Source organism: Engraulis encrasicolus, chromosome 11, assembly GCF_034702125.1.
Source record: "Engraulis encrasicolus isolate BLACKSEA-1 chromosome 11, IST_EnEncr_1.0, whole genome shotgun sequence".
Classification (NCBI taxonomy): Eukaryota; Metazoa; Chordata; class Actinopteri; order Clupeiformes; family Engraulidae; genus Engraulis; species Engraulis encrasicolus.
Window position 1 is genome coordinate 41,738,983 of NC_085867.1, and position 12,500 is coordinate 41,751,482.

General features: G+C 44.8%; 1 protein-coding gene across 1 annotated transcript in view; it reads right to left on the bottom strand.

The window, feature by feature from the left end:
* dym (dymeclin) overlaps positions 1-12,500 on the bottom strand; it is a 117,447-nt gene that overhangs the window by 15,151 nt on the left and 89,796 nt on the right. Inside the window, exons 15-16 of the mRNA XM_063210655.1 lie at positions 6,637-6,819; positions 2,929-3,042 (exon numbers count right to left, since the gene is read on the bottom strand). Of these exons, the coding sequence (XP_063066725.1) occupies positions 2,929-3,042; positions 6,637-6,819 (297 nt within the window). The remainder of the gene's footprint in view (positions 1-2,928; positions 3,043-6,636; positions 6,820-12,500) is intronic.

Here is a 12,500-nt window from a genome sequence, read left to right on the forward strand (position 1 = left end):
GCGACAAAGTCATCTAAAATACAGCACAATGTAATGGGACCACATGCAATGGGTCTGCAATTGGTCTGAATGGTGGGCGGGGGGGGGCTGGGTCCAGGATGGGGTACCCCCTCTCAGGCGGCGGTAAAGAGGAGACGGCGCTGTGTGGAGAGGAGCGGAGTGGAGCGTCGGTGGTGATGGTGGCAGATTTATGTGTGTCCGGGTGGCCATGTGCTCCCCAGCGCGCCGCTCTCCTTGAGAGGTCGTTAGAGCAGTGGAGGCAGCGTAGCGGCGGTGGTGGTGGCGCGGGCCGAGTGACGGATAGGTGTGAGGAGGCCATTAGTGCTGATGAACATCGGGTCTGACCTCTCCCTCTCTCTCTCGCTCCCTTTCCCTCTCACTCTTCTTCTATAGACGTTGCTCCCTTCTCCAACCGTACCCCGTCAGAAAGACATGCACCCCTCCCCGTCTCCACTCTCTCTTTCTTTCTCCCTCCCGCTATATATCTATCCCTCTCTCTATTCTTCTATAGCGGATGCACCCTTCTAGAAAACTGTAGCCCATCACTACAACTCATGTACCCCTCTCTCTCACCCTCCCTCTGACTTTCTTTCCTTCTATACTATGCTCTCCTTGGACACCTCTTCTCCTATAGAGCTTGAAAGTGACGTCACTTCCCCTGATTTCATGGGACCTCAACAGCGTTTTTAGCCGAAAATCGTAGCATGTAATCCAATGGCGGTATTAAAATGATATTTCGATCCCCTTCGAGTTGTGCCACGAGCTGCATATAATGTTGTTTCTGATATTCTTGTTTAATTTTTCGTACGAACCCCCAAACTTTTTAGAAAGCTGTGTTTCTTCACATTTTTCATGCAGACGGCCTCGGAACAAAACATTGATAATTCTGCATGAATAATTTTTTTCTAGCCTCTTAAACAGCATATTTGTAGCCCAGCGCATATAATGACTGAGATCAGAAGATATTTACTCGCCACCATGTTGTTAGATGGTCAGCTTAGGTCCCGTGAAATGCAGAACTAAGGGGCGGGACTTTCAAGGTCTATAGCTCCTATAGCCCAGCCAGACCTTGTCTTCACCCCACCCCATATCCTATGGTTCTCCAATATCCTACCACCCTCTTTGCACACCTCTTCTCCCACCTCATGCCCACCCCACGGACCCACTCCACACATCCTGTGCCCATCCCATACTACCTCTTCTCCTATAGACAGAGGCGATTCTAGGGTCAGATGGGGCCCCAAGCGAAAATGCAAAATAATGGACATTTGAACCAAAATCACCACTACTGTAGTACAGTATGGGCTGTTATCTAATATCTAGGAGCTTGGGGGCCCCAAGCGGCTGCCTGCCTTGCCTGGTGGCAAGATGCGCCTCTGCCTACAGATCAGGGTTCTTCAGACATTTTCAGACTAAGGAGGACCAAAAGCTATTTCAGAGCAGAAATTTTGTAAACTGAATTCATGGGCTCGCTCACACTAAAAATGTAAGGTGCAGCGCAGTCAGATTGCTTATGTAACTTACAGTATGTCTTATGTAGTGAAAAAACACGTTAATGTAAATGTACCCTTTTCGTAATGCTTCAAATAGTCTATGGGACCAGTCTTGGTGAAAACTGACTGCATTTGCAGAAATCCCCTTGAAGACTCTTCCCACTTCAGCTCTGTAGAACAATGATTCTCAAACTGTGGGCGGAGGACCACCGGCGGGCTGCAAAAAGCATTTCAAGTTGGCTCTAAAATTATTTTCTACAAAGCGAAATAATATGTAACGCTAAATAATATGTGTTGCTTGCTGTACTGCTGTTGACTATTCATTTGAACTGTATTGTTTATTGGGCCAGAGGTGGACCCTGAACATTTGCGAAAATTTTAAGTGGACCGCAAGTTTGAAAATGTTGGGAACCCCTGCTCGAGAAGTCTACTTGGAGAACCACTGTTGCAGGCCTTACAGCCCTTCTCCCCAAGGCCACCCCACCCTATCCCATACAATCTCCTCTACTAGACAGCCTTTACCCCGTCTCCTCTCCATCACCACCCCAACGCTACTCTCTTCCTCCTCATGGACACAGTCCAACTTCCTGTACCCAGCCTCATCTATCCACCCCCTCACCCACCACATCCCTCTTCATTCAATTATAGAGGCCTTTCACATGTGAAATCTGTTAATGCGTTAGATTAGAGAGAGAGAGAGAGAGAGAGAGAGACAGAGAGTGAGAGTGAGAGTGTGAGAGAGAGAGAGAGAGAGAAGAGAAAGAGAGAGAGAGAGAGAGAGAGAGAAGAGAACAGAGAGAGAGGGGGATCTCTAATCGATAACGGATTGCCTCTCTCATTTAGTCGTTAATCACACAGAAGTTCTATGTGTCCCATGTCCACCCACATGAGACAGCCCATTTCTGTGAGAGAGTGAGAGAGAGTGGACCTCCGCATAGCAAGAGTTCGGAGGCATGACCAGAGAAGATTTGTGTTCTTGGCATGTGTCTTGAATGAAGAGCCTTGTCAGTGAACCATTAATAAGCCTGACAATCCATCCTGAATTACCTGGACCTATACGTTCTCATTGTCTGGTGAATAAGTGTTAAAACGTGAAAAGGGAAGGAAATTGCACAGCAAACGAGACAGGAGTTGTGCAAGGTTGTGGTTTCATTGGTTTTAGTCAGTCTGACACCTTACTTACCGTCAAAGAGAACATCTTGTGCAAATGGCAAATGTTTACCAGAATACATTTCATTTCCTTTATATTTCATTTCAAGACATGATTGGGACATCTATCCAGTGTGTGTGTGTGTGTGTGTGTGTGTGTGTGTGTGTGTGTGTGTGTGTGTGTGTGTGTGTGTGTGTGTGCGTGCGTGCGTGCGTGCGTGCGTGCGTGCGTGCGTGCGTGCGTGCGTGTGCTAGAGTGAAAGTACTTCTTTATCGAGTAGCTTACCTTCAAACGGTCCTGGGGCAAGGCCACTGCTCCTTTCTTGATGACCTCCTGCACTCTCTCCACTGAGAGGTCGGCCCCGGCCTGCTCAAGGCGCTGGCTGAAGAAGCCAATCACCTGGGAACCGATACACAGAGGAGTTCACTTCTCACCATCATTAGTGCAGTGGTGGGCATTAATATTTCCCTTTTAACACATTCACTACCAAGTCACGTAAAAATATGTTTTGCCTCCCATGCGTTGGCTCCCAAACCGTAAAATTATGTTTTTACATTTTTTTTAATTGGATTCTGAATCTACACATTCTAATGCACCTTCTGTGTGATTTTCGTGATAATGTGATGAACAGAACTGACATAGATCATGAAAACACCTACAAAGTCAAAACTCCTCCAAAGTCAAAACTCCTACAAAGTCAGGATCTGGATATTTCATAATCTGTGCATTTTATTTCACAGTGCCATATTTTCTGTTCAACTTTTACTGACAGACAAACATTACGATTCACCACCTCACCACCTGGCTCGCAATAGCAAGTGATGATTTTCACTTTTCGTTTTTTTATCAGAATGTGGGGCTGGTGGTCGGTTACATTTTTTCATCCCTTGCATCAGTCGATGACAGCAGTAGCCTGGTTTTTCGCAATACCAAGCTCATAGACAGGAACAGGACAGGACATAAACTGACAGACAGGAAATTGTATGAAGTTGGATAAATGTTGCCATTTTTTAAATACATTTCTGTAGCCATAGCAGAGAAACTCTCACCAACCCACAGGAGCAGTTGTTGCTATGGCACTGGGAAGAGTTTCAATAAGTCAGACGGTGACTGCTATGATGGCGGTTATGAAGCACTTGTTATTGTTGGCAGATTTTTTTTCTGGAACAAGAAGTAGTGTAGGTAGGATAGGCTGGCCAGGTTGGTTGAAAATGCAAGAATTCGATGCAACGCCACAGGCAGTAGTGGGTGGGATACGTCTAGACTACCAAATCAGTGGTCCCTGAGCGAAACTACACACAGACTCTGTAAACCAGAAACTCTTGTGATCTATTTATTTATCAGTTGGAGAGGAGCGATTTATTAGGGAACACTACCGTAAAACCTCTTTCCTGATAGAAAGCCCTTACTGAGAAAATAAAATATGTTCCGGGCATAAATAAGGCTTAATGCTAGGCAGAAGGATCGGTTCAATTCATCTGCTCCTCTCTGCTCCCTTCCGGAGGTGGCGAGTCGGAAAGAGATAAATCTGAGGCTGCATGGACATCGACTAATTTCTCACTTGAGCGTGATGCTCTCTAACAAGCCCTAATTTACTGCTCACCAGCTAGACCTCTTCATTAGCTCAGCCACCCAGCCCACATCGCTACATTACGTCACCGTCTGCAAGCTACGCTAACCCTACTACCAACCATAAGGACAAACAATAGCTCCCTTTCTCTCTCTCTCTCTCTCTTGTTCATATTCTTTTGTTCAAGCACTTCCTGTGTCTCAAGATACTCTACTTGTTGAGTTCTTGTAACCATTTGTTTATAAAGCTGCCTTGGCCAAGTATCTCTTGGACAAAAGATTGTAAATGTCGATGAGACTGGATATATAAAGGCTCCTCTTATTACAACATCAAGATACCCACACTTGTGCATTCTCTACATATCTTTATTCATCATTTTATTCCCTCTTTTTCTTCTACTAGCCTGGATACACAAAGGTTCCCCTTATTACTATGTACAGAATATCCAGACAATTTCAACACTCTTTTGTATTCTTTGTCTTTAGTATTACACATTCCCTTTATTTATCAGACTCTCTATTCACTATTAAATATTCTCTTTATTTATCTTTTTTTCCCCTCCAAGTTTTTTCAGACCGAGGACACCTTTCCCCCCGGGAAAAAACCCTCAAGGACCACTGCCCTCCCATCCAAGGCTAATAGGGTTGTCTAAATGCATGAATTGGTGCTGCAGCATCATAGCCTTAACTAACTAGGTAATGGAATGGGGATGATGTACATTTAAAAACACTACGAATTGCACAGGTAGGTTAGAAAACATGGGCAACAATATTGTACCACAACTGCTCACAAACCATTTGCCTTGCAGATGTTTTCCCTCTACATGTCCATCCGGTCCAAAACTGACTTACGCATTCTACTGCTCAATGTCATATTATTGATGCACATTCTTTAGTCTTTCTTATATTTTTAAGTTCAATTTCCGGCATTTAGCTTTTGCAGTTCCCAATTTCACATATTTTTCGGTTTAAAACTCAGCACTACCTATTTTGTATGTGTGTGTGTGTGTGTGTGTGTGTGTCGTGTGGAACTGGATGACTAGACACAGGCTTAGCCCATTCTTGTCACTGTGCATGACGCTTTGTATGAATATTTTACACGCTGGTGTTCAATGCAGAGGGATTAAAGGCGTGGCGACGTGTCGTGTCGTGTGAAGAGATGTCTGGAGCCAACTGTGCCAAAGGGGTGCAGGGAGGTCTGAAGAAGACAGACAGGGAAGGTACCAGTAATAGCTCTGCCATGTTCATATTCATTCAGCCTGAGCTTTTAAAGGTGCCCAGTGTCATATTTTATATATTTTTAGTAGCTTATTTTCAGAATTCATGCTGCCCATTCACAAATTGCAGTTTTCATGAATACTTACCACCACCGTCAAATTCTAAATATTCATTATGACTGTAAAATTTGCACTTTTCATACACGAAAGGGTGGATCTTCTCCATTGTCATTGCCATTTTGAATTTCCAGAAACATTTTTGATGCAAAACGTACTGTACTAGTCAATATTAGTTCATTATTTATTAAATATTCATGATCAAAAAACAATTTGACAGTAGGCAGCAATTTCAATGTGCAGCATAGTTGCAATACTTACTCTGGTCAGCATCCTACACAGTGCTCCTTTAAAGCAACCTTAAAGGGACACTGTGCAGGAAATGGTCAAAAAGGTACTGCAACTATGCTGATCATTGGAACTGGGCTGCCTATTGCCAAATTAAAGTTTACTGAGTAATAAACAATATTTTCTAGTATAATCCAAGTAGAGTCATTTTTGCTGCTAAAATGTATGAAAAGTGCAATTTTTCCAGTCATAATGAATACTTAGAATTTGATGGTGGTGGTAAGTATTCATGAAAAAGGTAACATTAGTGAATGGGCAGCATGAATTCTGGAAAAAAAAAAACAACTAAAAATCTGACAAACTGTCCCTTTAAAATCTGAAAAAAAATCTCAATCTCTCTTTCAATGGTTGATCAACTTGAGAGGGAAGAGCGAACTGAGTACAATTTGCATTTGATGTGAGTGTGATGTGAGTGTACATGTGAGTGTACATGTGTGTGTCCATGTGTGTGTACATGTGTGTTAGTGTGCATATGTGTATGCATATAATTATATACATCAGCAGTGTGCATGCATGTAGCACTCATGTACGAGCATTCACTGTGCCCAGTTTATTATGTATACAATACATGTGTCTGTATGTGTATCTTAATGTGTGTATGTGTGTGTGTGTTACTATGCGGGTACTGCTTGAAGAACTATTGGAATAGCCCTCTCGAATATTGTGTGTTTGTGTTTGTGTGTGTGTGTGTGTGTGTGTGTGTGTGTGTGTGTGTGTGTGTGTGTGTGTGTGTGTGTGTGTGTGTGTGTGTGTGTGTGTGTGTGTGTGTGTGTGTGTGTGTGTAACTATGTTCAGTACTCACCGTATCCAGGTTCTGCATGATGTCCTGGAAGGAGGGGTGTGATCGGAACTGCTCAAAGAGCTCCCTCTTGTAGAGCAGCGCGTACACCAGGTTGGGGTTGTGGTGCAGCGAGCTGCACAGGCACGAGTTGATGATCTCCAGCATCATGCGGATCACCTCCTCAATCACACTCAAGTCCTGCGCCTGTGTGTGTGTGTGAGAGAGAGAGATGACACACACACACACACACACACACACACACACACACACACACACACACACACACACACACACACACACACACGCACACGCACACGCACACGCACACACGCACACACGCACGCACCCACGCACACACACACGGGGGTGGGGGGGTGGGGGGGGGTGTAGGAGACAGAGAGTTACAAAAGTTGTCAGCAAGGTCAAACTAAGATGAACGGTATACACACTCCACACATGGAGCATAGAAAATTCAAGAAAAAAGTTTTTTTTTTAAAAATTTGAAATAATGTTTCCAAAATCATTTCAGTGTCTTTGAATTTGCGCCAACAGGCACACACACGCACAGACACACAAAACACAAACTTTTTGTCCCTGAAATTCATTCCGAGTCATTGACAGACCATGACAAGGTCAGCAGCGGTCAGTCACCACCACTATTCTTTCTGTCTTTGTTTGGTTGTGTTGTTGTTTTGCTAGCTACAAGTGGCAGGCTGGAGTGGCTGGAGTGACGAGGGAGCGAGTGAGGAGGAGCGCCGATCCTAATCTGGCCACAACAGACTCTCTGGAGTCACAGTGCTGCTGGATGAGACCACACATCAGCACTTCGCACTATGCAAAACAGGAACATTCACTACCCGTTGTCGTCTGCAACAACTCCCAACTGTCAGAAAACACACTCGCATCCATCCACGCATGCACGCACGCACTTATACAGCTGGTATACATTTGGCATGTGCAAAAGTTGATCTGCCACAACTCCATGCCAAACCTTCATCAAAGAAACAGATCAGAGTGACAAGTTAATGGGATGCTCCCTCTCTCTCCCTCTCTCTCTCTCTCACACACACACACGCACACGCACGCACGCACGCACACACGAAATAACAGTTACTGACGCTGATATATAGGGCTTATCTGGAAATGAAGATTACATAATTCAGTCACATGTAGTGACTACTTCACCGTGTCAGTCGGTCAGTCTGAAGGAAACTGGTTTGCTTTTTGGGGGGTTTGCAATGCATGCAACATAGCAGGGGTGTGTTTATCAAAAGCGTAGTTGTTAGCAGTTAGCAACTTGGGTAGTTGTCAATTGGAAACTGCATTGCAAACCACAAAGTAACTAACATATTTAGCAACTAGGGTTTCGAGAAATGCACCCCTGGTCTCTTGACCTTATTCTAATAACCGTGCTCTTTTGCCAGAAGGAAAAGACGTGGCGCCACGAGAGCACAACCTTGAGATGAAGCCCCAATTTGCACAAAATTATCATCACTTCATTATAAATTCAGTTTTAGAGGTTGAGAATAGATTAGAAAAGAAACCAGAGTATCACTCATTTGCATTGCCTTCATATGGGAAAAAAAAATCAAGGCGCCAAAAGTGAAACACAACAGAGTGCCGGTAACTCAGACATAGGGAATGTGGAATTCAGCCTCCATTTTATGTATTTATTTATTTCCAAATGGAATTTAGAGCGGCTCTTGTGGAATTAGCCCAGTTTATCCTTCTTCTGAAAGCATCAACTGAATGTGTGTGAAGCTCAGACTCGTGCTTGGGGCTCGTCAGCAGAGAGGGCGAGAGAACATGGGACTAGTCGACTGGCAGCCAGAAAAAATAAATCATTCCAGTAATCTGCACTTCTCATACGCATGACCAAAGGGGAGGTGGAGAAAAAAAGGGCTGACAGAGAGAGAGAGAGAGAGAGAGAGGGAGAGAGAGAGAGAGAGAGATGAAGGGATGAGGGAGATATAGAGTAATGAAAAAACGAGAATAACAGAGAGGAGGCAGGGAGAGACAGAGGGAACAGAAATATAGAGGAATGGAGACAGGGAGAGACAGCCAAAGACACCAAAAGATGGATGAGAGAGGAGTGATAAAGGAGGGGGAGATGTGGATGAATGAGAGACAGAGAGAAACAGAGACACTGAGAAAAACAGAGGGAGGGTGAGGGAAACCGAGGGACCAGAAATATCAAGGAATGAGTGTCATGGACGGGGAGATACAGTCAAAGACAGATATGAAGAGAGTAGATACACCAGAGAAGAGAGACAGAGGAGGGGGAAATGTAGGAGAGAGAGAGAGAGAGAGAGAGAGAGAGAGAGAGAGAGAGAGAGAGAGAGAGAGAGAGAGAGAGAGAGAGAGAGAGAGAGAGACAGACAGAGAGAGAGAGAGAGAGAGAGAGAGGGCTGCCAAGGGGAAAGAAATATGGCAGTCAAAGACAGATATGAAGAGACACACGAGGGAAGAGGAGAGAGACAGAGGAGGGGGGAGATGTTTAGGAATGAGAGACAGAGAGGGGCAGGCATATTGGTGTAATCTGAAGTATGTTGTTTTTCTGTCTGGGACTGACGTGACGTGAGGCGAGGGAGATGTGCTTGGGCCTAAGATAGAAATAATAAGCCCACGCATTTGCAAACACGGGCCCCGGATAAGATCTCCCCTGCTGGGTGCGGCCGTGTTTGGGTGCTGATAGCAGCCCTGGAACCAGGGTTGCCAGATGAGGCTGATGATTTCCAGCCCAAAAAATGCTCAAAACCCGCCTAGGAGCACAAAATCCCGCCCAATTGTATTGATTTCTATGGCAAAAATTGGGCGGGTTTTTCTGATAAATGCCATTTTTTCCCGCACACGGCCATCCTAAGCAGCCCAATTGGGCGGGAACCAGCCCAATCTGGCAACATTGCCTGGAACCTCCACTTCAGTCTGCTATCACAAGGCTAGGGCTGGGAAGACGAGATTTCCTAGGCGGTTAGAGAGTTTATTAACAGGCCCCGTAGACCCTTACAGTTCTATTTTACTTTGGTGCTGAGGATTGTCACAATGGATATACTTGTGCACATTTAACTTTGCAAAGATTAGCAGATTTGTTTTGAAATGGCATAGCATTCAGTAAAATAGAACTCAATATGATAGATGCATGCAATATAATACAGCATGAATAAAATATTGAATGAAGGTGCTAGGCTGCTTTCATGTATGAAAAGTGCAATTTTTCCAGTCATAATGAATACTTAGAATTTGATGATGGTGGTAAGTATTCATGAAAAAGGTAACATTAGTGAATGGGTAGCATGAATTCTGGAAATAAACAACTAAAAATCTCACACAGTGTCCCTTTAACATGCATTATTATGAGTTAAAACCAAGCTGCGGTTAATGAAGAGGAGTTAAGATGAAAATACACCGCACTATATAGAGAGAGTAGTACCAGCTCTTTCAGAAAGAGAAATAGATATTTGGTGGCCGCCGTGCCTACTTCAAGCAACGTGTGCATATGAGACAATGAGGTGTAAAGTGCATTAAGTTGAAAAAAAAAACCCGTCATGCCCTGATGAAGATCCGGTGTGGTTGAAACCGGTCTGCGTTTTTAACTTCATGAACTTCACATCTCCTTGTCTCATATGCAAGAGTTGCCTGAAGTAGGCCCGGTGTCCTGTCTATATGAGCGACCCGTCGAGATGTGATTCTCTAGGCTACTGAGCATGCGCACGCATGCGCACACCCTCGCGGTGGTTTTCGCGGGTGATTGCCCATCGAATTGTGAGACCGCAAGTTACGATACAGGATCCCCTGAGACTGTCAACTTTAGTGACTCAAACTGTAGCCTATGTCATCCTGAGGTTACCACCAGTCATCCATAGTCTAGGTAGCCTATAACCTGTCCACCGACTGTCATGGACTGAAAGTTACGATATATCCCCTGGGGGGAAAACGGGAAATAGCGTGGATCATCCAGCAGATCATTGGAAAATCTGCGAAATAGCGTGGCCTCGTAGCCTGAGTATCATCCTCCGTAGTGACCGCGCTGGCTCAATACTTTCGCTTGCTGACCACGGAGTCTGACCCTGCAGCCACCCCCGGCAGTTGGAAATTATCTCACTTAATGAGGGAATTAGCCTTTCGCAAAACCCCTCCCACAAACGGCCGCCAACCAATCCGAGCTCAGCAACGGTAACTAAGGAGTGTAGAACTTGTCGAGGTCCGTCAAAAACCTACGATTTCAGGGAGACATACAACGTGTGCCTATGGCACCGTCAGGGTCCGACACCATCTGAAGATTAATTAGGACCTCATTTTTTCACTTTCCCGAAGCAAAAACCTCAAGCGGACTGATAACAGGGATGGATTAAGCCATGTGAAGGCTATTAGCTCCAGGTGATCATATTTAAAATTAGCAGGCTAACTGTGCAATCGTCTTGTTTGCTAATATAGCCCCCTTCCCCCTTGCATTTAGCTGGCAGAAAACGTACCCTAAACAAATAATCAATGCATCGCTCAGACTTAAGGACAATATTATATGATATTATAGTATTGGATCCACGGCATTATGATTCAAATTTTATTGGGAAACTACTAGTTGCGTTGTTTAATATGCGCCAAATGCACAGCCCACGGAGCAGCCCCCACCCTCTCTCCTTCCCAGTTTGTGTCTGTGTATATGCGTCGAGTGTGACAGCAAAAAAAGTAACACTGAAATGGGGCTGCGCTTGTTCCAACCTTGTTATGAAGATATTAACTGTCAACTAAAACCATTAAAGTGAACAGAAGAGAAACGCCCAGTGTGACTGCCCAAGAGCTGCGCAGTGTCAGTGCCGAAAGCCCGTCAAAGGTCTTGGCGGACGGCAATGTCCCAGTTTACACCAAGCACTATCAAATGTCCTGGTTACAGACATCACATCGCCATCATCAAGTTGTTGTATTTCAGTTGAATATGTAAGAGGGCTTGGGGAGGGGCTTAGACTATCAGCGAGCCTATTGGCTATTCAGATACTGAACGAATATCTGAATTCCAACTGCCGGGGGTGGCTGCAGGGTCAGACTCCGTGGTCAGCAAGCGAAAGTATTGAGCCAGTGCGGTCACTACGGAGGATGATACTCAGGCTAGTGGCCTCGTACATTTGCTACTTTGTTGCCTAACCGTAATCGCTCACACACTCAGCCTCGAACATTGTAACATCGATCAGAAAAGACTATTTATGTAGAAAATTATTATGTAGACTATTTATGTAGAAAAAATCGCCACCTCTAATTGAGCTGTCAAAATGCTCCCTCCACCCTTTTCACTCAAGAATTTGCATCGACTGCATTGTAAAATGCCTGAACATGGTAAGAAATGCACTGGCGTGGGGGTGTTATGAAATTATGATTCCGGTCATTAAAAGACAGACATCTGCAAAAACAAAGCCACAATACGCTATCTGCTATCTGGGAATATCTAAACCGCGCTTGTTTATCCCCATAGCATGATTTCATGTGACAATTTGCCTTGCGAGCCCACGTCGCATTGAAAACAAACCAACAGCAAATGACTAGGCTACATTAAACAACCCGTAGCCAGGCCCTGATCCCAAACACTTTCTCCAGTATTTGCGCAAACTCAACTCAGTCTCTCTCTTTCATATGGCACGTTTCTTAAGTTGCTCAAACGAGAGGCTCACGGTTTTTAGTGGTCAGCAGCCGCACGTTCTAAACTCCGCACGAAATAAACAAAGTAATGGTTATTAAAACAGTCCTACGTGGACCGATTGAAACGCCTTCCGCGGAAAATCAAGGTCGCTCATTTAGATGAGGCATCGCAAATCGATAGAACACCACTATCGAATAGGGCGACCGGTCGCTCATCTCGACGAGGCAACACATCTCGACAGAACACCGGCCCCACC